This window comes from Onychostruthus taczanowskii, unplaced genomic scaffold (genome assembly GCF_017590055.1).
Source record: "Onychostruthus taczanowskii isolate IOZ18803 unplaced genomic scaffold, ASM1759005v1 scaffold81, whole genome shotgun sequence".
Classification (NCBI taxonomy): Eukaryota; Metazoa; Chordata; class Aves; order Passeriformes; family Passeridae; genus Onychostruthus; species Onychostruthus taczanowskii.
In genome coordinates, this window is record NW_024506002.1 from 289842 (window position 1) to 313902 (window position 24061).

The 24061-nt window shown below is 54.8% G+C and overlaps 1 protein-coding gene across 3 annotated transcripts in view; it reads left to right on the plus strand.

Moving 5' to 3' along the window:
• The first annotated feature begins 252 nt into the window (after nt 1–252).
• Nucleotides 253–24061, plus strand: part of MID2 (midline 2) — a 63465-nt gene continuing 39656 nt past the window's right edge. Inside the window, exons 1-2 of one of the 3 annotated variants that reach the window (XM_041424322.1) lie at nt 253–453; nt 15632–16353. In XM_041424322.1, coding sequence (XP_041280256.1) covers nt 15688–16353 — 666 coding nt within the window. In that variant the 5' untranslated portion in view covers nt 253–453; nt 15632–15687. The remainder of the gene's footprint in view (nt 454–15631; nt 16354–24061) is intronic. The other 2 variants (XM_041424324.1, XM_041424323.1) reach the window with 2 other exon arrangements.

Below are 24061 nucleotides of genomic sequence, written 5' to 3' on the forward strand. Positions count from 1 at the left end.
GACATAGTGCCATCCATCGCACGGGAACACACAGTTCCCCACATCTCATAGGGACACACGCTGCCCCCCACCCCACAGAAGCACACGGTGTCCCCCATCCCATGGGACACGCACTGCCCCCCACCCCATAAGGACCCACACTGCCTCGAAACCCACAGGAACACCGAGTGCCCCCCACCCCACGGGAACATGCACTGTCCCCGCCCCAAGCGAGCACAGTGTCCGCAGCGCACGGAACACGCACTGCCCCGACCCCGGAGGGGCGCGCGCTGTCCCCACGCCCCGCGCGGTGCCGCCCGAGCCCCGGCGCGCTCCCGGCGCCGCTGCCGCGGCCTCACCTGCGGCGGGGCGGGGCCAAGGGCGGGCCGGGGGGGCTCCCGCGGGCCGCCGGTAGGTACCGGCATCGGGGCGGGAGGCGGCACCGAGTCGGGGAGGGAATGCCGCGACCCACTGGTAGGTACCGGCGCGGGAGGAAGCACCGAACCGGCCGTCGGGGCCCCGGCGCGGCCTTTCCCGCGGGTTTGCAGCAAGTGCCGGGGCGGGGGACTGCCGCCCTTCCCGGGAACCGTTGCCGGCTTTCCCCCGGCTCCCGATCGCCTCTCTCCGTTGCGGAGTGCGTCTACCAGCCGGCTCCGTCACCTCCCGCCGCTTGGCGGGGAGACCCGGGTGGCCTGTCCCCGCTCGGGGCTTCCCGCGGCCTTCCCGTTCACCCGGTTCGCCGAGAGCCGTCCTGGGGGAGCAGCGGTGCGTTACCGGCGGAGCGGATACGAACTCGCCGGCTCCCCGCCCGCGGCTTTAGGGATCCCGCGCGCCCCCGCCGTTCCCCCTCGCCCCGGGTTTTACGCTGCAGACTGTCGTATCCCCTCTCGCCGCCCAGCCCCGTGCCAGCTCCCGGCGGTTTGTGGAGCCGGGCTGTCGTCGCTGCCGCAGAGCCGGTGCGGGGCCGGTGCTGCCCTGATCCTGCTGGGCCCCCCCACACCCCTTCCCCCGGCGCGGCTGGAATGTGATGAACTCCAGGGCCATGGAAGTTAATGGTAGCGGGCTCCGTGACCGGCGCTTCGGAAGCCGCAGAGGAGAGACACGGCCACGTGTGGGAGGTCTGCCAGCGCTGCCCCCCGGGGCACTGGGGGCCGGGGGACGTTTCCGGGCTACTGCCCGCACTTTGGGGTGTCACTGCTGGCAGCGGAGCGTGTTTTGCTTGCGCCGACGATCTCTGCAGCTGCTGGAAAACGTGCCCAAGTGTCACCTCTTTCTCGCGCTTTATTTTCCCGTTTTGCCTCAAAAAACATCGCAGCCGCAGGTTTATTGCCCCTGTGTGCACAGCTGGCGAGGGCTGGAGCGCAGCTGGCGAGGGCTGGAGTGCGGTGAAGGGCCGTTCTGCCCAGCGGTCTGCGGAGTTTCCGGCGAGGGCAGATGGCTCTGCTTGCTCCGTCATTCCCTCAAGTCCGGACACGCCGGCGTTAATGGCTCCTGCCCTTTCTGGCTGCCGCCCAGGTCTCCCCAGCCAGCCCGGAGGTTTCGGCTCAGCTTTTGTTGTCAGAAGGCAGCTTCAAGGAGACCGGCTCTGCCGGAGGAGCTGCCGCAGCCGGGTGGGAGCTGGCAGCGGTGCCTGGCGGAGCACAGGGCACTGTTGGCTCCCAGGTGCCAGGGGGGCATCATCGGGCAGTGTCTGGCAAATCCGGGAGGTGCCACCGACCTGTGGGCCTGCCGGGGAGGCGTTGAGTACGGGCTCGAGCTGCTCCTAGACCCTTCTGCGGTGCCCTTCCCTCCTGTACCCCGGCTGCAGCAGGCAGTGACCCTTGGTCTGTGCTGGAGGGGCTGTGCAGGGCTGCCTCCACTCCCCCGGGTGTCATGGTCTCTGTGCTGAGGTTGTCTCTGCTGCGTTTCACCATCGAGGAGCAGACTCAAGGCTTGGCTTGTGCCCCTGACCAAGGGGTAGTAAAACCAGCCATAGTACAGAGGGAGGGAAGGAGGGAGGCTGGCCCAGGCGGCAGTGCTGGAATACTCTCGCACCGAGGGGATGTTCCCTGAGGATGCTCCTGGGAAAATACAGTAAGTGCAATAGCAATACAAGGAGGAAGGATGAATTGATGCCAGCAACAGCTGTCTCGGTTCAGGCAGGTGGCTACAGAGCCCTGGATGTGCTGGCTGCTGCGATCCAAGCTGGGTCTGTGCCCTGTGCAGCCTTCCATGGCGGCTGGGAGGCCGTGCCTGTGCATGGCCCACGTCCTGCCTGGTTTGGAAGTGCTGCTTTGCAAAAGAAATGGAGCTGCAGTAAATCCCTGCCTTGCAAAGCGTGCACCGGGTGAGCTGTGCTGGCCTCTGAGGTACAGGCATGGATGGCTCAGGGGTGTCTGTCAGTGTGTGTGCCAGTTTGTGAGCAGAGTGGGATTGGCCCTGGGACCATGTGAGATTGATAAATGACTTACTTTTAAAGCCAGTATTATGTTGCCTCATGCTCCCCTCCAGGGATGGATAGGTGTTTCCAAACCCACTCTGCGACTCCCTGGGCTCTCTGTGGGTTTCTGAACTGTTGGCTGGGGCTTCTGTAGTGGGGAGGAGCACCTTGAGCCTTTTAGCTCTTGGGTCAACCCCTGACTTTAAGGGGTTGGTGCATCCTGAAGGCTGGTCACTGGAGAGACCTAGGCTGTCCCATCAGAGATGCTAGAACCAGAACTGTCTCTGCAGGCTGCACAGCTCGTTCATTAAAGGAAGCTGATGAGCAGTGTGATTATTTTGTTCCTCTGGAAGGAGTTGCTGCTGCCGATTACAAACGCCTTCTGTAACAAATCCACCTTAGCCTGCTTGGAACCGCTCTGAGGCTGGTGCTCCCCACATTGGGGTGAGAGCATCTGTGGCTGCTCCCCTGAGCTCACTTCTGGAGAGGGACCGAAGCCTTGGGGAGGCTGGAGCTGTGTTGCTGCTTTCCCTTGTTTTTAGTGTTCTTTGCCTGGAAAGTGAGTGTGTGTTGCAGCCTAATGAATGCCTGGCTGTACCGTCATCTTGTGCGAACGGGCAGCCCTGGCAGCCCCTGTGAGCAGCGAGCACCCTTGTGGGGATGCTGATGACCAGCCTCAGGCTGCTGCTTCCAACGCCGTCACTCGCTGCTGTGGAGCCTGGGTCCCAAAAATGCCAGGGCAAGGAGGTCACCAGCAGGAGAATGGTGTCTCTGTGTGGCTCTGAAAGGCGCCTTGTGCTGTGCAAGGGTGGGGGGCTCCAGTGGTGTGCAGGGAACATCTCACCCATTGGATCCTGGGCGTGTGTTCCTACACAGTGCTGGAAACACTGGGCTGGATCTTTGTGCCAGCGGCCCTGGATGTGCCTCTCATCCTTGGGTGCAGGGAGAGGCACGGAGCTTGTGGCTGTGTCATCCTTGGGAGAATGCGGAGCAGAGCTGGGCATGCTGCAGCCCTGGCTTTTGGAGTGCCAGTGGTGGGGCCCTGCCGATGCTGGCAGGATGTGGTGGCTTCAACATGTGCCCTTTCCCTGTCTTTGTCCCAGCCCCTGGCCTAGGGAGCATGGCCAGTGGCAGAACTGCCCTTTTTGTGCCTCTGGATGTGCTGCCCGTTCTCAGGAAACAGCCAGTTGTGCTTGCTGGCAGTCCATCACTCTGCCTTGCTCTGGCCTCCTGCCCTGGGGCCAGGTGGGTCCTGTGGCCAGGATGGGGACATCTTTGCCCTTGTTTTCTGGGGCTGCCAGCTCACTGCTGTGGGGAAGGCAGCCCCCAGCCCCTGGTAATGCCTTTTAACACAGCAAGAACAGGAGCAGGTTGCTGGCCCCCAGGCCTGCTCCAGTATGGGAATGGGGCTGGGTGACAAAAATCTGGGATGATGGTGGGGTGCTCAGGCTAGACCACTTTTTATCTTCTTTTCATGCAGTCTCAGCTCTGTGGTGCCAGTCAGCCTCCATGCAGCTCACTGATCTCTGTGTCACTGTGGGCTTGGCTTCCTCCCCCAGCAAACAAACCTGAAGTGCCTGGGTGCCAGGAGGGCAGGGGACATCTCTCTGCTGGGGGAGCTCCCTGTGTTTCAGTGCTGCTGTCATCCCTCTCATGGAATCATGGAATAGGCTGAGTTGGAAGGGACCCATCAGGATCAGTAAGTCAAATTCCTGGCCCTGCACAGACACCCCAAGAATCTCATCATCTGCCTGAAAGCGTTGTCCAAGTGCTTTATGAGCTCTGGCAGCCCCAGGGGTCATCACCACTTCAGTGGGGGGACTGTTCCAGTTTTCAGTCACTTGCTGGGTGAAAAAACATTTCCTGATGTCCAACCTAAATGTCATGTCCCTGTCCCCCTTTCCCTCCCGCTAAATGATGTCCCTTTCTTCTGTGAGTGTTTGCTCACAGGGGATGTGGGCTGTCCCAAATGTCCCCTGGTGCTACACCAGCGACTGCTCCCAGAGCCCGAGACTGGGGAGGGGACACTGCCCCACTGCAAGTGCCATCAGGTCCCCGGGTGTGTGGGCAAGCCCGGCGTGTTCTGTGTCTGCTGCCACCTCAGCCAAGGCTGCCCTGGCATGGTCCAGGAGCATTTTGGACTGTGCTGAATCGGGGGAGTCTCTTAAATCACAGTGGAAAAGGCTTGTGGTGGTGATTGTGATGGAAACTGTTTTTTGCTGAAGGGGAGGCTGCCTGTGAGGTCCCAGTGAGGAGCTGCTGCAGGAGCCCAACGCCGCCACCAGGTCTTCCCGACTGGGTGGTGGCATCTGGGTTGCTTCCTTTTGGGCATTTCCCATGGGATTTCCGCCCTTGGACAGGAAAAGGGTGCGGATGGGATCCGGTTGGAATGGAATCTCAGCCAGAGCGGCCTGTGAATGAATGGGGATGCTGCTGTCACTGTGTGGGTTAAACAGCTTCCAAGTTTTTCACTCTGAGTAGAGTGACTGAAGGGAAATGTGGGAGAGGGAGAGGAGGGGAGAGTTGTGTTTTTTGGGGTTTTTTTTGTTGTTGTTGTTGGTTTTTTTTTGTTTGGAGGAGTTGGAGTTTTTGATTTTTCTGAGATTTTTTTACAGATGTTGCAGTTGGATGCTGCAAGCTCTCAGGTCTCAGAACTGTATTTTACAGATCTCACTATCTGGTGACTTTGCTAGAGGCTGTTAGAGAAGGAAGACCCACAGGCTTGTGAAAAGCCAGTGTGAGAGATAAGTGGAAACTTGCTGCATCACTGAGACTCTGAGGGCAGATCCAAGGGACTCGTGCTGCATCCGTGCAGGAACACATACAGCAGGTCTGTGTGCCAGCTGTGTCAGGGATTCCCCAGCTTCACACACTTTCTGTGGGATCCCAAAATGAAAGGGCTCCATGCCTCTGCAGAATGTCATTATTGTGTTTATAACTGAGATTTGTGTCTTAGAGAGAAATGAATCGCTCAGGCTATTTCTCGTTTTGCAGATGCAGGAAATCAACTACTACACAAACCCAATTTTGAGTTGGTTGACTGAAGGGGAAAAATTGCATTCAGGCAGGAGGCAGAGGCCTGGCTGGAGTGGGGTTCTGTGGCGGCACAGGGGAGGTGACAATGTGCCAGCTGTCCAGGGTGCAGCCTGCAACATCCTCTGACACCACAGCAGCAATATTGAGGAATAAATTAGCTTTCTTTTTCAAAGAGACACAGAGTAGCTTAATGCATTTTGTGGATGATCCTCAAAGAACCCCACGAACCTGGTTGTATAACAGGACTGAATCCAGTGAGGCAGGGAAAGGTGATCTCAAGGATGGTCAGTAACCCAGAGCAGGGGTGGGCTGGGGCAGTAGCACCAGCCTTGGAGCTCAGGGCGTGGGGCTGTGGGCAGCAGCTCTCTTTCACTGCCCCCTGGGCCTCCTGGGGGGAGGAGTGTGTTTGATCTGCATGGTGACCATGGCTCAACACTTCTCTACGGAGCAGGCTGGGGTTTTGGCTGGATGCTGTACTGGCTCAGGCTGCCACCCGCACTGTTGGGCTGATGCTGGGACCCACTGTGACACTGTGATGCTGGCACTGCTGGCTGTGGTGCTGCTCAGTGCTCCAGCACTTGGATGAGGCAGACCATGGGCCTGCCAGGCTGAATATATATCTATACACATACTATTAATTTTTTAAGGCGGATTTTTTTTTGACTCTGTTGCTCCTGCAATACTTTCCCAAGCTTCTGGCCACCATTGTGGTCAGTCCTGGAGTGACCCTGCAGAGTGCTGTGCTCCCTCCAGCACCACGGGAATTTGCATCCAGGAATTTGTGTCATTCCTCAGCAGGTGTGTGTTTTGCCTGTCTGTGGAGCCACAGCCATTTCCCATGGGGAATCAAGAGTGTCAGGTGCTCTTGGAGGCACCTTGGTGTGTCAAACCCCCAAGGAGGTTCTGGAATCATCTGTGATCATGATAAATGCAAAATTCTGAACGTTTTGGGCTCCTTTCAGATCATTAAAGAACTTATCAGTGTGTGAGAGCAGGTATTGTCTGTGCCCTGCCTCTTGTCGCCAGCCAGAAGCCTCTGCCTCCTCCAGCAGCCCACAGGGAGGGAGCAGGGATGGCAGGAGGAAATTACCTTTGTAGTTACCTGCTTCATGTCCTGAATTGCAGCTGAGCAGAGCTGAGTGGGATGGCGGGCAGATCCACAGCTCCTGCATGCTGCCAAAATTACCTTGGCTGCCCCTCAGAGCAGGGAAGAAAGCTTTGGAGAGATGCAGTGTGGTGGAGTCAAGCTGGCCAGGAACAGGGGTTATGGAGGGAACCAGCATGGTCCAAGTCCTCCACCCAGCTGGATGGGGATAGTGGACTTCGATTTAATGTGCTCTGGGATGCAGCCTGTGCTGGGTTCAGGGTTGTTCCCTGGTCCATTGCCACAGGCTGATCCATGTGGTGAGCTTCATGGTTCTACCCTGGCTCTGTGAGCTCCGTGCCTGCCTTCAGCAGTTAAGTCCCCATCCTGGCATGAGCCATGGGGATCCATGTCCTGCAGTGGCTGTGCTGGTGCCCTTGGCTAAGGAAACTGTTCCTGGGTGGCTGGGGGAGTGAGTCTGGGGCTGGTCCCAGAGGATGCAGTGAGGTATTGCTGATGGAGCATCCTTTGATGTGCTTCATAAAGTGTGAAGGACACCACTGTGGGTGTCGGTGACATTCAGAGCAGACCATGAGACATGGGGACAGCCAGTGGCTCTGCCATACCTGTCCGTTCTGTGTGCTGGAGCCTCCTCCTCCTCTCTCTAGAGATCCAGCCCCTTGCCAGGGGATATTGCAGGGGGAGGCTGAGCCAAGGGGAATTGGTGCTTTTTCGTTTATAAATGTATTTTATTTTGAGATGACGGGCAAAAGTGCTCCTGTGCAGCAGTGGAGAGGCCTCCCCAAAGAGATGCTAATGGCTTTGAGTCACCTCAGGGCGTGGGAGCATTTTGTCTTGAAAGGCTTTAAATGACCTGTGTAATGCGCTGGAAAAGTGTCCAGGGAGCACTGGGTCGCTCTGTCATTCGGCAGCACCGGGAGGAGGACTGGGAAATGTGGCTGGTCTGTGGAGCACTCCCAAGGGACTGGGGTAGGAAAAAGGATTAAAAATTGCTGTAGTTTGAAAACAAGCGCTAGTTGGGCCATCACTGTGATGAAGAGGAGGTAACTAGGAAGGGCAGATCTCCGGCTGGCTGCGGAGGGAGGCGTGGGGCTCCCGTGGGTCCCTTCCTGCGGGAGCTCTCCTTGCGGTCTGCTCGTGGCCGACCCGGAGCAGCGCTGGCATCGCTGGCTGGGCTGTGCCGGCAGCGGGGCATGGGCACGGCTCCATCTCCAGACCTCCTCTGCTGGGACCCTCGTGTATGGGCCCAGCTTGAGCTGGGCTGGCTCTGGGAGAAACGTGTCTCCGAGAATGGTGCTCGTGCGCCTGGAAGGCTGGAATGGTGAAGCCCCAGGCTGAACCCTCAACAGCGGCAGCTTTCCTCCTTTTAAATCATTAATCTCTTTTAGCTGGCCCGGGAGCCCAGTTATGCCAGTCTGAGTGCCTCTTCCTCAGCATTGCGGGGTGAGGGGCAGAGGGAAGGAGATGGGTGGAAAAGTCCAAAATATCTGCTACCTGCTTTGTTTCTGCACTGGGCATTAGCACTAATTATCCCCCCATTGTCTCCAGTTCCTGCAGGAAGTGTTGTTTATCCTTTCAGCCTCCCAGGAATGCAGCCTAAGGAGCTGTGCAGATATATTTAACCTTTCACAGAGCAGCACAATGGCCCTTGGATTTCCCGGCCCTGTGGTATCTCTGGCAAGTGCTGCCGATCTGTCGCTTTGGGGCGGGGAGGTTGGAGAGGGCGCTGGGCCGGGACAGCGACAAGGCTCCGGGCTGGCTGCGCAGCCTCCGTGCAGGGAGGCCGGGATCTGCCCGGGGGTCGGAACTGCCGCCTTCCTGCAGCCCCACCGGGCAGCAATGTGGGACTGAACCGATGGCATCGGCAGCGTGTGTTCCCACGGGCTGGGGGCTGCTGTGGTGCCGGGGTTGCATGTGCTCCCCGGAGCTCCATCAGACACACGGCAGCCCTGGGCCAGCAGGGATGTGACAGAGCCTTTGGTTCAGAGAGCAGCTCCTGTCCCCTCTGGAGTCCTTCTTGCTCCCTTGGCCCCATTCAGTTTTCTCCCTTGCCAGCATGAGTCAGGTGGTGCAGAGGTTGGGGGCACCATGGTGGGATGCCCCTCCTGGGCTCTGTGCCTTTGCTGGGGTGGGACTGTGCTGTGCAGGGGAACCCCCCCTTCATTGGTTGAGGATCTGTTGTTCTTCCATTCCCCAGAAAACATCCCTGCAGCAGAGCTTTGGCTTTTGCACAGCAGGAGGGGCCCTGGAGAGCATTGGTGTGGGGCCAGCTCCTCGCTGGTGTGCACTGGCCCCTCGCTTGGTCATGCAGCACCGGAACCTTCCCAGCTCTGGGTCTGCGTTTCCCAGCTTTTTTCCATGGTGGGCTTTGCCATGAGCCCAGCCTTGCCTTCACTATGGTCATGTCTCTGTACCTCTTTGAACTCTGCTCCTCTGTGGGTGAGTTGTGCCAGTGTCCTGCGCTTGGTGTCCTCCAGGAAGCACTGGAGTGGGGATAACCCTGGTGTGCCTCGTGGGGTGCAGACTCTGAAGGATGCTGGTCCCCTAGTACAGCACTGGGGCTGTGAGCGCAGGAGCTGGCTGCTGCTGCTCCAGCCTCTGGAAAGACCAAGGGGTTTTCCTTGCAGTGCACTCCTCCTCAGCAAGGCAGACCTCTGTGCAAGCTGGATGATCTCTGCAGCGTCCATCTGGGGGATAAGAGCCGTGACTTGCTCTGGAGCCCAAAGGTTATTCCAGAGCACCAGCTGCCACTGCAGCTCATCCTTGCTGGGCCAGGGGCTGGTGGCTGTGGTAGGGATGAGGCTGGGCTGGAGCCGCATTGCAGGCAGTGGCTGAGGAAGAGGGGAAGGATGCGGAGCCACGGGGTGTGCCTGGAGAAAGGCTCAGATCAAAAGGCTGCTGCCATGTGCGGTCTGGCAGAAGCCAGCTGGGAGCGGGGCTGTTTTCAGAAGCTGCTAGGTCTGCTCGCCTGCTGTACAGCATCAGCTGGAGAGGCTGGCAGAGCAAGGTGGCAGGAGAGCACAGAGCTGCAGGAGAGGTAAGGGAGGGGAGCAATGGAGTCCTGTGGTGGGATGGGAGGGACGATTTGCAGGGGGGGTGGGCAGTGGGATGGCACGGCTGTGCGAGTGCTAGATGTGCCACTTTGGTGGCATGCCCGGTCCCCAGCTACTTTTCTCAAGGGCCAGGCTGGAAGGGGGTCACTCAGTTTTGCAACGGCCTTGGGAAGGTGGGTCTGCTCCTGCTATAAGGCACATGCCTGCAGCTGTCCCTGGCAGCGCCACGGCCCCTCCCTTCCAGCCCTCGGCATCACTGGGACCCCCTGGCTTCAGCTGAGGTTTCAGCCCCTGAGCTGTGGGGGCAGCTGCTGGCAGAGAGGCAGGGACTGTGAGTTTCATTGCAGGGGGGATGGATGGGTGGATGGATGGATGGATGGATGGATGGACAGACATATGCAGTGTGTGGGAAAGAGGGCTGCCATGGGTTGTGACCTACCAGAGCCTGAGACTGCTGCAGTCCCAGGTTTCATGGATTAGGGAGGGAAGTGCTGGGGACGCTGGAGAACTGCTGTCTTCCCCAGGAATTGGAAGCAACTGTGCTGTGCTGCAGGGACCTGCCACAGTGGAGGGGCTGGAGAGGTGCCCTGGGCCTTTTGTGTCCTGTCAACCCCCAGGCCACTGATGAAGATGGCAGGGAAAGGTTCCCACATGGTGTCAGTGGGAATTGCCCCATCATGTCCCAGAGAACAGTGTGTGCCATTGCTGCCTGGGGTGTCTTCAAACCCCTCCAGCTGATGAGGAATCCACATGGCATGATTTCTGCCTTATGGGTGCAGGAGCCAGGGAGCAAACTGCAGGGATCCTTCCTGATCCACCCTGCAGCTCAAGGGCTCCAAAATGCCACGTTCCCTGGGAGCCCTTGGTGGACACATGCTGTGCTGAGGTCCTGTGTAAGCACTCCATCAGCTGTCACCTTCCTGGGCACTGTTGGTAGAAAAAGGCCAAATTTTCCCTTGAACCAGGATATCACTGGAGAGCAAACAAAGGATCTTTGTTTAGTGCTTGGCTCTCTGACATCATGGAGGTGAATGAGGTGGAGACCTTGTAGGCTTTAGCTGGAGCATCCTTGTCCCATGCAGGAAACCCAAGACAGCCCTTCCCAACCTTGGAGCCTGACAGGAGACATTCCAGGAGTAAGGGGGTTTTGTGATGGAGCAAAATGGTCTTATCCCATCAGTGAAGCTGCCTTTCACAATGAAGGTGAAATTCCCAGAGGGAATAAGGTGCTGTGCAAATGGAAGAGTTAAAGAGCACAAATGGCCAGTGCCTGCTGGGCTCTGGTGGCTCTTCTGGACGTTTTAAGAGTGAAGCAACTGAACTGCCAGCACACAGGGGTCTCTCATTGAAGTGAATTGCTGCATGGGAACCCAGCCTCCTGGCTCTGTCTTTCATTTAAGAGATACAGGGAGAGCAGTGGAAATGATGTGGAGCAACCTTGCTTTAGTACTAAGCAAATTGGCTGGGAAAATAATTAAAGCTGGTATGGAAATGTTGTTTCAGTTTGATGGATTAGGGACAGCAACACAGGCTTTTATAGGGGAATCCAGTTTAACTGCAGCAGGCTGTGTTCTTTTTCTAGTATGGCAATAAAGTGATTGGGAAGGGCAGCTGGGAGACAGATCATTGGGATTTTCAGAAAGCCTCAGACAAATCTGTGGACTTATTACCGTGGGAGTGGTGGGAGGAAGGGCCAAGTTCTGTTTGATGTGTTCAGGTGTTCTGAGAGGGAGGAGCAGAGGAGATGATGTGGCCAAGGGGTGCTCTGTGCTGGCCTGGCTGAGGGATGCTGCGTGCTGGCTGCAGCTTTGAGCTTTAAATTTGGTGTTAAATATGCACAGCTGATGGAAATAAAGCCCAGAAAAAATAAGTAACGGTGGATGTGAATTGGCTGGAGGAGCCTGGAGGCCTTCCCTCTCTCTGGGGTGCCTTCCTTAGGTCAGAAGCTGTTGCTGATTATGCAGCTGGGGCTGTGTTCCCACCTAGGACCCTGTTTTCTCCTGGACAGGCCCATCCCAAGGGCAGATTCAGGCAAGTTGGTTGGGACGGCTGAGCTGGCAGGAGTGCAGGGTCATTGACAGAGCTGGGGAAGTGCAGGGGGGACGTCTCCCCCTCGAGCTGCAGAACGGGTCCCTGCTGCCGTGGGGGCTGCGCTGGGCTCCTCAGGAGTGAGACGAACGAGATGCGGCTGCTGCACGGGCTGTGCTGTCCTCCCCTCAACACTGATCCCGGTTTGAACTAATTTTCCCGAGGACAACAAAAAGGATGGAGACAACTGCTGCCCAGATTTTGTATCCTGCTGTCACTGTTCCAATTAAGGAAAGGGTTGCCATATTTTATTACTTTTTTCGTTAATGCACGGGTGGAGCAGCATAGCTTTTCTAAAGCCTCATTCTTGGAAGGGGCTGAGCAATCTCGGCTGGAGCTTTTTTGAGGGGGAGGGGAAGTTAAGAAAAAAAGAGGGATAAAAAGGGGAAGGGGAAATAAATAATCATATTTGGTGTGGAAAATACCAACCTGCAGAATTAACATTTGCCTGAACACATCTAGATAGCCTGGTGTGGTTGGTGCTGGGAGAGACCAGAGGGAATTTTATGTGGACTTGGAAAACATGGGTAAAAATGGATGCTGCTCAAGGGGAAAGCATGATTTTTGGATTGGCTGCCTGTGGCCTCAGGTGAGGTACACTAGGATGTCCCCCTCCCAGGTATGGATGGGGTGGTGTGGGCAGCATCCCTCCTTCCATGTCTCTCCTTCCTTCTTCCCTTGGTGCCAAACCTCTGCAGCTCTCCTGTCAAACCCGTGAACTTGAGGCAGTTATGAAGTGCTTTGATACTGTGAAAATAATAATTTGGGAGAAGAGGTGGGGGAACCTTTGTATCCAAGAACCCTTGGTGTAACTTGCCAAGGGTAACCCGTGCACCCTCACCATGCTCCTGCTGCTCCAGGCTGGCCAAGGGTTTGGAGACCATCTGGGCTGGAAGTAAAAGCAGCGGTCACTGTGTCCCAGCAGACCTGGCACTGGCTCTGCACTGGCCCTGCATCATCCTGGGCTCTGCCCCGCCTGGGGTTTGCTGGCCTTGCCAATCTCTTCTGTTAGTCATTGATTTCCCATCCCCTCCCCTTTTTCCTCAGTTTTGGGCAAAGCTCAGATCAACACAGAAAAATGTTTGGTTGGATGTCATGTGTTGTTAACCTGCTGGTGCTGCACATTGTCATTAGAGGCCAGCGTGGACAGGGCCATTGACTCTTGGGCACAAAGGACATGGGGTTGTCTATAAACAGTTGTTAGTATTTTATAACTTTTATATTTAGGGAGTTAATGACTCTAAAGAAAGCAGATTTTAATCTAATCAACTATTCCTTGAGCTGTGTCAGTCCTGGACATGAAAGAGAACATCAAAGTGAGAGGCTCTGATGGCAGCATGGCTGCTTTGCCAGGTGTAGCATCTTGGAGCAGGGCTCGTCTCCCTCCTCCGAGGGGGCTCCTGCACCTCCAGCAGGGCACCGGCACCTCCAGGCAGGCTCGTGTCCCTGCTGCTGAACTGCCTTGGAGCAGGCTCCTGTGCCTCCTCCACACTTCTGAGAGGGCTCCTGCTTCTGTCCCAGCCTGAGGCTCCTCTTGGATGTGTCACAGGTAAAAGCTCTTGTCCCAGCAAGGAAAACAAGATTAATGTACAAACGTCCCTCAGTTACAAAACTAAAGGCTGTTTAAACTTTTTGCATTGTTTTCCCTTGGATAGCAATGAAGCTGCATGTGAAGCCTGAAGTTGGATATGGGAGTGTGAGATGCTGTTCCGTGGGACAACTGGCTCTGACAAGGTGTTGGGAAGCCTTTTAGCCAATCCTGATTTTTAAATTATTTTCCCAGTATTGGTCAGGCTATGAAACAAATCCTGTTCTTGTACTTTTTTTTTTTTTCGTCTTTGCTGACCTGAGAGAACCTGTGAGTGATGTGGGGAGGCAGGAGGGGCTGTGCCCCCCAGCTGGGCTCGCACAGCAGGGTGTGGGGCTCTTGGGCCCGGCAGCCTCTGTGTCTGCAGCTCTGGCACCGGGAGGGACCGGCACGGGAGGTTTGCCAGCCCAAGTGCTGGGAGGTGCCTGGAGCACTGGGGGTGTATTGGGACGCCTCCTCCTGCCAGGCCTGCAGCGTGGGGAGCCCACTGGATCCAGGACAGTCCGAACGGCCAGCAGGCACAGGGCCACGAGCGCTTCCTCCCCGCTGCTTTCCCATGGCTGCAGCAGCTCTGAGGCTTCAGAAACCCTCCATGGGCTGTGCAGAGGAAGCTGCTGGGAGCCCTCATGCTTCTCTGCTTGTTTGGATCCAGCGACTTCTCCACTGTCTCTCTTGGGGAAAAAAAAAATAATTTTAAATGTCTGTATGTGTGTACAGGGCTGCATTTGGCCAGCAGGAGCTGCTTCAGCATGAATGTATGAAAATATCCAAGGGATTTGTTTTATAAGCCCCTTGAGCTGGTGCAGGGAAGAGCTCAGGGTTTCCTCCAGGCACTTGCATATCCTGTTTCAGACAATGGGGAAGAGATGGTGCAGTGGGGTGGGAGTGATGGAGCTGATGTGTTCATGGGATGGGGTGGGCATGTTCCACTTGGCACCTGTGTAATTTGCCATTTGCAGGTGCTAGCAGCAGCCCAGGGCTTCCAGCAGCCAGACCCTCTCCTGCTGCTGGGTTATCCCCCTACAGTTTGGTTACAGCCCTTTTTCATAGAATCCCATTCTAGTTTGGGAAGGACCTTAAAGCTCATCCAATTTCCTGCCATGGGCAGGGACACTTTCCACTATGTCAGGTTGCTTCAAGTGCCCTCCAACCTGGCCTAGAACACTGCCAGGGATCCAGGGGCAGTCACAGCTTCTCTGGGCAACCTGTGCCAGGGCCTGCCCACCCTTCCAGGGAAGGGTTTTTCATCTTCTCCCCAAGCAGAACCTGTGCACCACACCAGGGTGTTCCAGGGGTGAAAACAAGGCTGGGCTGGGCCCCACAGGGGCAGTTCCTGCCACAGTGCCAGGGTGAGGGGTCCCTGTGGCTGTGACTGAACAGGGCTCTCCTTATGCCCGCGATGAGGGACACCACAGTGAGCATCACTCGGATCCTGCCTTGCTGTGGCTGAGGAAATCGGGAGGTACCATTTGTGCACTGGTGGTGGGTGAGAAAGGAGAGGCTGGGTCTGGTTCCACATCACTGCATGACTGGGAATGTGCTGGGATGCTGGCAGAGGCTGGGTAGCACTTGAGGTACAGCTCCTGGTGCTCTGCAAACCAGAGTTGGGAGCAGCAGGTTGAGTTGCCTGCTGGGAACTGTTTTCCAGCCTCGTGCAAGGGAAGGGAGCTAAAAATACAGCTTGTTTGCCTTCAGCTGGAGTTGATTTAGGTATCCCTGGCTGTTGTGGAGTGCAGCGGAGGACAGCCAGTAGTGGAACTTTGCCAACTATAATTTCTCTGCTATGCCCTCCCCACCCTGCTCCAAAATGCAATGGCCAGGAAAAGCAGGGAGCACGATGGGATGTTAAGAGCTCCCATCCTGCTCTGCTCAGAGTTTCCACGACATGATTTGCCTTTTCTCCTTCACCAGAAGTAGGCCTGGAGCTGCTGGAGGGGATGTTAAGAGGTTTATCTGTGCCATGCAGAGCAGCCCTTCTGCATGGAACGCCAGCACGGCCACGCCCCAGTCTTGGCAGCGCACACCAACACAAACATGAAATCATGTGGTTTCTCCTGGTTTTGTCTCCAGCCTTATGGTCCAGGTCCTGCCCTGGCTGGTCTGGAAGGGGTGAGAGGACCTGCTGCTCCTCCTCTCCCCTCCCCTCCATACGGCTCCTGTCCCACTGCAACTCCAGGCTCTGCTCCGTGTGTGGTGAGATAGCTGCAGCCTGTGCTTGCAGGGGCCTGGCAGGGCTGGAGTTGACAGCGTCAGAATGCAAAGTGTGTCAGGGTGTTGCGTGGGTAATGTGTCCGACCACCCCAGGCACCTGCTGCTGGAGGAGTGCAGCTGTAGTCTCACATCTCTGCTCTCCTTCCTTGCAGGTTCCTGACCATCTTCCCTGGTTTTTGATGCTGAATCAGGATTGTGTTAACTAAAGATGGAAACACTGGAGTCAGAATTGACCTGCCCAATCTGTCTGGAGTTATTCGAGGACCCCCTCCTGCTGCCCTGTGCCCACAGCCTCTGCTTCAGCTGTGCCCACCGCATTCTGGTGTCCAGCTGCTCCTCCAGCGAGTCCATCGAGCCCATCACCGCCTTCCAGTGCCCGACCTGCCGCTATGTCATCTCCCTCAACCACCGGGGCCTGGAGGGCCTCAAGAGGAATGTGACCCTGCAGAACATCATCGACCGCTTCCAGAAGGCGTCTCTGAGCGGCCCCAACTCCCCCAGCGAGAGCCGCCGCGAGAGGACCTACCGCCACAGCCCTACCATGTCTGTGGCCGGCGAGAGGATCGCCTGCCAGTTCTGCGAGCAGGATCCGCCCCGCGACGCCGTCAAGACCTGCATCACCTGCGAGGTGTCCTACTGCGACCGCTGCCTGCGGGCCACCCACCCCAACAAGAAGCCCTTCACCAGCCACCGGCTGGTGGAGCCCGTGCCCGACGCGCACTTCCGCGGACTGACGTGCCTGGAGCACGAGAACGAGAAGGTGAACATGTACTGTGTCGCTGATGACCAGCTCATCTGTGCCTTATGTAAACTGGTGGGCCGCCACCGCGACCACCAAGTGGCGTCGCTCAGCGATCGCTTCGAGAAGCTCAAGGTAAGGATGGAGGATTCCTCCAGAGCGCTCTGAAGCTCAGTCTTTATGTAGGAGCTGAGGTTGAAGTGAATGTGATGTGAACCTGTGTGGATGATGTCTGACCTATATGAAGTTTGAATTCCTTCTCCACCCCCCCATGAATTCTGAATAAGCCTGCACAACACTTTTCATTCCTTTTTTTTTTTAATGAAAAAAACCTACTGCAAGTCCCATCTGAGGTCGTGCTGGTGGGGTGTGGCTCTGGCAGCAGTCATGTTCCCATTAGAACCCTGCTTATGCCTTTCTAAGCTGCTGGTTCCTCTGGCCTTTCTCCCTTCATGTTCCAGGCCCGTTCTGCCCCAAAAGTGCTTTTCTGGGATCTTTGACCTGTTCATGTTCAGAACAAAGCCACTCTCTCCGCTCTCGTGTATTTTGAGGGCAGAAGGAATACTTCAATGCTCCAGCAAAAACACAGAACACTTGGGGGTTTTTTGTGCAGACCAGATTATTTTTTCCTCGTTGTTTTTAAACAAACTGGTGCCTGGAAAGAAATCTTCCTAGATGTCCAGTTTCTTGGGCTGGTTTCCCACCTTCCTGTCTCCAGACTTTCCTGAACTTGCTGCGAGGTGCCCAGTGCTGTGACTAAACACCCATAATGGCATGAGGAATGGGATGGGATGTCCTGAGTGTTCCTTCTTCATATTCCAGCCACCAGGTTTGGCTTTGGGTTAGTGCTGCCAAATGGGGCCTGGGGAGGCTTGCTTTGCCTGCCTGTCTCCCATCTCATCATCCTCACCTAGGCTTCCCCGGTGTGCAGAGCTGCGCCAGCAGCCCTGTCCATAGTCCAGGACATTCTTTTTCCATGAGGAAATGTCTCAATTAGCAAATTGGAAACCTTCAAAAGCAGTGACCATGTATGTTTGCATGCAATAAAACCTGGGCAGAGAAATTAAAACACTGGAATAGTCCTCCCTGATCCAGCCTGTGCCAGCCAGGCAAATCCTTTTGAGAAAGCCTAGCAGGTTGCCAGAGCACTTTTCCCTTTTAAATAAGAGTCCGAAGTGATTTTGGCCATGGACAGAAGCTCTGCACTGCTGAAAGCGTTCTTCCTGTGCCGCTCATCCTGCCCAGCTCCTCAGTCTCTGCAGGGCTGGAGCTGCTGGGGGAGCAGGGGTGAGGGTGGCCACAGCTACCTGTGCATCCTTCTTCTGGTTCGTCCTCCGGCACATCCCTGCCTCTGGCTGTGCATTGGTGGGGCTGGTTTTGGGTGTCTCTTTTCCTGACACTCTGCTCCACTGCAGAAATTGCTCAGGATTGATGCTGGGCTTCACCAACAGAGCCAGTATTTGTTTTGGCATCTTATGCCTTCTCCTTACGTGGCCTCAGTCCAAGCTCTGACCACTGTGTGCTCCTTGGCAGCAGTGTAAATCCTTGCAAGTACCTGAAATACTTGAAATCCTTAAATATGTGCTGAGAGGATGCTGCTGCCTGGGAATCTGTGGCCAGTGGAGCAGCTGCTGCTGCCTCCCATGGGCCTGCCCCATGTCCTGTGCCCAGGCAGGGCTCTGCCCCTCTGTCCCCTCCTCAGGACGTCACTGCTGCGCTTGGTGGCTGCTCTTGGAGCTCTGCAATGCTCTCAGGCAGCCAGCAGTCAGCAGATGCACTTAATCCCTGGCTTTGATCCCGCATCCTGAGTGAGCTGGGAACGCCTTTCAAGTTAGATTTTTTTGATGAAAAATTGGGTTTTGAAGTGAGTAACTTCCTGTTGTCAGAAGGGCTGTGCTTTCCACAGAAATCTTTGGTGGGGAATTTTTTTTGTCTCTAGAAGAGCTGAGTGCCTGAAACTGGACTAGTGTGTGTAAATGAGAAACCTTCTCCCAGTGCTCCCCTTTCTTCCAAGCTGGTTTTACATCTAAAGTCTCCAGCGTGTGCCAGCAGCCTGACTTCCCTGTGGATGCTCTGCAGTGATCCGTACATACTGTTTTACACACCTCCAGATGTTTTAGGAACCATCTTTAATCCCTTTAATGCATGTGATGGGTTTATTTTGTGCATCTTCAACTCCATTTGTTTATGTCGTAAATTACAATTCCAGCTGGTGTGAGCAGTTTTCTGGATTTAAGCAGGGATCCCATGGATGCCAGGCAGGATGGGGCAGAGGATGGAGTGCTGGATCATGTCCAAGAGCTTTCTGAAGCTGGGATGGATGCGGTGACATTCTCTGTCCCTGGGAAGGTTCATGTCAAGGGTTGTCAGATGCAGATACCATTCCATGGTTCTCTGATTCCCCAGTGCAGCAGGCAGTGCATGCTCCCACTGTGTGAGCATGGCTGGGAGCATACATCAGGATGGTGCTGCTTGTTTTCCCTCTCCGTGGGTGTGGGAGGGGTTGAGATGTTGAGCACTAGCTGGAAGTCGACGTTAAAGATGAAATTAAAACTGTGTGTAGATTAAGAGCAGAACTAATGGCCTGACCTAGATACAGCGAGTGCCCAGGACAGCAGTGCATTATCTGCCGAGTGAAATCTCAGCCTATTATAAATTCAGATTGCTTGAAATTTGTAATTGGCATCCTCTCTGCAGTGCCTGCCTGGGTCCTGCCCGTGCTGCAGTGCTGCTGCCGTGCTGGGGCAGGGTTACACTGAGGGATACAGCAAGAACAGCTCTGTTGCACTGGGGGATACAGCAAGGACAGCTCTGTTGCACTGGGGGATACAGCAAGGACAGCTCTGTTGCACTGGGGGATACAGCAAGAACAGCTCTGTTGCACTGGGGGATACAGCAAGGACAGCTCTGTTGCACTGGGGGATACAGCAAGAACAGCTCTGTCTGCAGAGCTCCAGCTGGCTCCCCCATCCACGATTTCTGGTGGAAGGAGTATTTGACGAAAGGATTTTGCCTTAATTACTGGCCAGCTTTTCCATGAGCTCTGCTCCCTTTAAAGAGCCAGAGAGCCAGCTCTGAGGAGGCTTTTCCTTTGCTGGTACTGTGTCTTCTGTAGATTGACAGGCTGGAAATATGCAAAAGAAAGAGAAGTGTGGTGTTTTGTAACACATCTGCTCTCTGCTGGAGAAAGAGCCATGAGCCAGGTGGAAAACCCATCCTCTGTTACCTGTCAGAGCAGCATTGCCTCCCGTGGGGCTGTGGGAGTGAGACCAGGATTAACAAAGCCTCCCTGTGCTGACAAATTGTGCAGGGAGCAGTAGTGATTCCAATGCTTTTAGGAGACTGGTAGGGTAGAAAATTGAGGAAAACCCTCCATCACGCTTCCCCATGGGACTTGTTCCACCTGGGAGCTTAAAGTGTGTTCCCACTAGTGCAGGGTGAGTCACAGATTGCTGCTCGATTTATAATTTACTGCACTGCCATGGGGCTCAGAGGAATTTTGGTGTGTATATCTCTATTTCACACCAAGAAGAGTCAGCTGAGGACAAGGGCTGCAGTTGTGACTGATGAGACTCCCACAGAACAGATGGGGCAGTTCACAGTAGGAGCAGAGTTCTGCTGGTGTCTGAGCTGTTGGCACCTGAGCCCTGAATTGGGGATGCTTTGGCTGCTTTATTTCCAGAAGGGGAGAGAAGGGGATGCAGCCTCAGCCAAGGCTCACTCCAGGTCGGTGGTGGTGGAGGCTGGGACCCCCCACTGCTGTGGGGACCTGAGGAGGGGACACGTGTCCCCTCAGGTGCCACAGCCTCAGCTGTGGGGACAAGGGGCCTTTGGGTGCCCCCAGCTCAGCCATGAGCTTCTCAACAGCTCTGGGTGTTTTTAATGTTATCTCAGAGCTGCTTTGTTATCAAGTGACCTCCCTGAGCAGGGAGACCTGTGCCACTCACCAGGGTCCCCACCACAGGGTTCTCATCCCATCGCTGCCCTCAGCTGGCACTGAGCACCCAGAAGATCATCCTCATCCCTGCTTAAATTTTGATTGTTTGGAGGTCACGGGGGCCAGGAACCAGCACTGAGGGCTGGGATCTTTGATAATTTGCTTTGCTTCCCAGAAATCTTCTTTTAGGGAGAGTGTTCCTTTTTTACCTTATTAATAACTAAGCTATTATGGATATTGAGGTAGCAGAGCTGCAAACTGCTTTGATTAGATTAATCTCTCACTTTTTGCAAACCTACTTCATATCCAAGATGATTTCAGTGTTGCTATCTCAGGAGCAGCCTGAGCTGGAAAATGAAAGCATAAAACTGTGTGAAAATCCCTTGGTGGCTCTATGTTTGGGGTGAGGCTGGAGGATTCATCTCTAGCCTCTGTGTCCTAGGAGATGGCAGCCCAGAACTGGAGTCCAGGCTCTCTGGAGGGAGAAAGATAGATAGTTTGCAGGTGAGGTTCTTTTTAAATAACAGGTGTCACCTTCTTTGATCAAAGACCTCGTGTTTCTGCAGCAGGGTGTGGTTACCTGTCTACCTTTCCCTTCTGCAGGTTGTTGAGCTGCTCGGAAAGGCCTCCCTTTCAGGCAACCCTCTTGCACAGAGGGGCTGTGGAGGGTTGAGTCTCCATCCTTCCCCATCCAATGGCTGCGTTTCTGGAGAATTTGCAGCTGCTGCATTTTCTATTTCGTTTGGGTTTTTCCCTCTTTCTGCTCCTGTCACTTCAGCCATGTCAGTGACAAGCCCTACCTGAAGGCAGACTGTGCTGGGCCGAGCTCAGTGGGATGGGACAAGGGGTCTCGAGCTGCTTATGTTGGAAGGTGCCACCCTGTGAACACCTCATTTGGGGGAAACAAAGTCCATTTGTGCTTTTAAAAAATGCATAGCCAGCAGTTTTGGAGAGCGTAGCCCTACTTTGAGGCTGGGCAGCAGTGGGCTGCAGGGCTGGGTGGAGTGGGCTGTGCCCAGGGGCCGGGTGCCTTGCATCTCCTGGGCTGCATGCAGGGTGGCTGCTGCAAGGCCACCAGCCCTCCTCTGCCTGCACCACCTCCCTGGGAGATGGAGGAGCAGCAATGCTGCCCCTCTCCCCACAGCTGGCAGCCCTCCGTTCCCCAAACAACCAGCAGCTTTGCTGAGGGATTGATATTCCTGCCCTGAGTAGCTTTTGTTTAATATTCAGGATATATTGCATTTGGGTACAATGAATATTCAAGAGTGGGAATGAGCAGAGCTCAGCTGATGCTGCTGGCTGAGCACTGGGGGTGATGCTGGCTCTTCTCAGGCTCTGCTTGGTGATTCGTGGCATGTGTGTCCCTGAAAAATGGGTCCCAGCAATATTCAGTGGCTTTGAGTAATTTGGAAAGTCAGCTACGTGCAGTTGAGTGTCAGATGAATTTCTCAGAAGGCTCAAAACCTTGCTCTCTGATACTGAATATTGCTATTATTATCACATTAGCCTGTGAAACACCTGACAGGTGTAATTAAGTGATTTTACCTTGACGGCTGATGTGTTGGTTTTTTGTTTTTTTTAAAAACAACTTTGAATATCCAATTGAAGTAGTTTGATGTGCCTTTTTGGAGAAATCAATATGCAGTAGCAGCACATCTGCTGATAAATCCTCCTGTGTCAGGAGTGGAGATGGATCTCAGGGACCTTGAGAAGGAGGGGGAGGGGGTTACCTTACCAGCTGTAGGCTGGTTCTACCGAGTGTCCCAGCTCCTGTTTTGTGCTTTCAAGATCTCCAGGGAAACTATCCTCTTGCTGAAGGGTGCTTGTTGGCTACTGTGGAGCTGACAGATTCTGCTCCCCATGGGAGCTGTGACCTTTCATTTGACCTCAAAGGTCTTTTCCACCCCAAAGGATTCTGTGAACAGCAGCAGATCAGCCCACCTGGGTTTGATCTCTATCAACAAACAGGTAGGTCTGTGATGAGGAAAGCAGAGGTGTGTCCCCAAAATTTTCTGAGCTGACTTCCAGATAAACAAGTTCTTGCACCTCTGATACTGCTTCTGAGCTCTTGGCTGTGTGGTCGGAGGAGGGCACGTCTGGAGCAGCTGGAGAGCCCTGTTGTTGCAGGTGTCGTGCCCCTGCCGTGCTGCGTGACGTGCAATGGATGTAAAGTCTGTAGGTGTGAGGTAGAACGCTGTGTCAGGAGGTGGGAAGCCAGGCTGCGTGGCAGCACTGCCATGGCACCATGGGAGTTGCTGCTGACTCGTTACACTAATGAGGCTCAGTCCCCCTGACCTGCCCGTCCCTGTGCGGGGCTCTGGCCATGCCCAGCAGGGTTAGGCCTGGCTGTGGGTGTTCACAGTGTCTGTGCGAGCCAGGCCCTTTGGGGCACTGATCAATGTCCTTGGCTCTGCTGTGTGGAGCAAACAGAGTCTCAGATATGGGGAGCAGGGATGTTTCCAATCATCTTAGCCTCTGTGGCATGGATTAGGCATTGCCTGGTCCTGCTGGTTGCCTTCCCTTCATTTGGTTGGTTTGGGAGAATATTTTACTTGGATGGAAACATGTCCAGCAGTGTTCTTGGGCGGGATATCAAACACCACCACCAGCATGAGCTCCCCTTGGCTCTGACCCCATCAGCTCTGTGCATGTGGATCTTCACCAAATGTGCTCCAGGATGGAGAGACCTGTGCTGGACGGGCCCCTGCCCCATGGCCAGAGGTGCAAGCAGCCACAGTGGCCAGGGAATCAGGTGGGATGTCCCAGCAGGAAACACCTTTTCCTCCTGAGAAAGCTGTTGGATAAAATTGCATCCTGCTATCCCCTGCACCCTGCCACCTCCCCTGAGCACAGGCCTTCTGGAGCCCATTCTGAGCACTCCAGCTTTTCCAAGCATTCACATCTGCTTGTGAAAGGCTGGGATTTGTGCATTTTAGTGTTCAAAATCATCACAATGTGCAGCCAAATAGTTGTGAGCCAGCTGAACCCCTTTGTGCTCTTGTGGGCATCTCTGGTTTATGGGATAAGCTCAGCAACTAACGTGCAAAAAGGTGTGTGTCATGCAGGATGTGCCAAAATGATAAATCCAGATTCCTCCCTTGTTTCTCCAAAGGGCTTTTGGGAACCAGACATCCGGTATCCAAAAGAAAACATGCACGGGTTGTCTTTCAGCATGAGTTCTTTGGCTTTGTTTGTTTATTTTTATGATGATGGTAATTGGAAACTAAAGGTCGAGAGACAAGAGAGCCTGATGGATGTGCTCACTGCAGCTTTGTGTCCTGGCTGGAGTCAGATGCTTGTGGTAGAGTGATCCATAAAAATCCAGCCTATAATGGAAAACATGAGAAAAACAAGCCCCTTCTTTGGCCTGCCGAGGAAGGAGCCGTGTCCTGCCTGAAGCTCTCCCAGTACTATGGAGAAGGAGAGGTTTCCAAGTGGTTCAGGGGTAATGGAGCTGCAGCATGATGCCTGACAAAACCCATACCTCTTTCTGAAGTGTGTTTGTAAAGTTTCATCTCAAAATAACTCACCCTGAGTATTTCCATACTTCTCAAAATGGTGTTTTTCCTGGATAACTGGTGCACGGAACTATTTTTTATTAAGACTGGATGGAGGATTGTGTGTTTATTGGGTGCAGAAGTTGAAAGCTGGCTATTCCCTGATGGCATCTGCAGGCATAAAGCTGGGCCAGGATGCTGGGAAGCTGTGAGCCCATGGTGCAGTCAAGAACGTTGATGTTCTAGGGGACTAATGACTAGGTTAAAGGCAGGAGAGTCTGAATTTCTTTTCAGCCACATCTGCTTCCAACAGCAGTGGCTTTGTTAGCAGACTCCTGACAGTCAGATCCAGCAGGAAGCCATGCAGGCTGGAAAAGGGAAGAATGCTTAGAGAGGGTGTTAAGGAGAA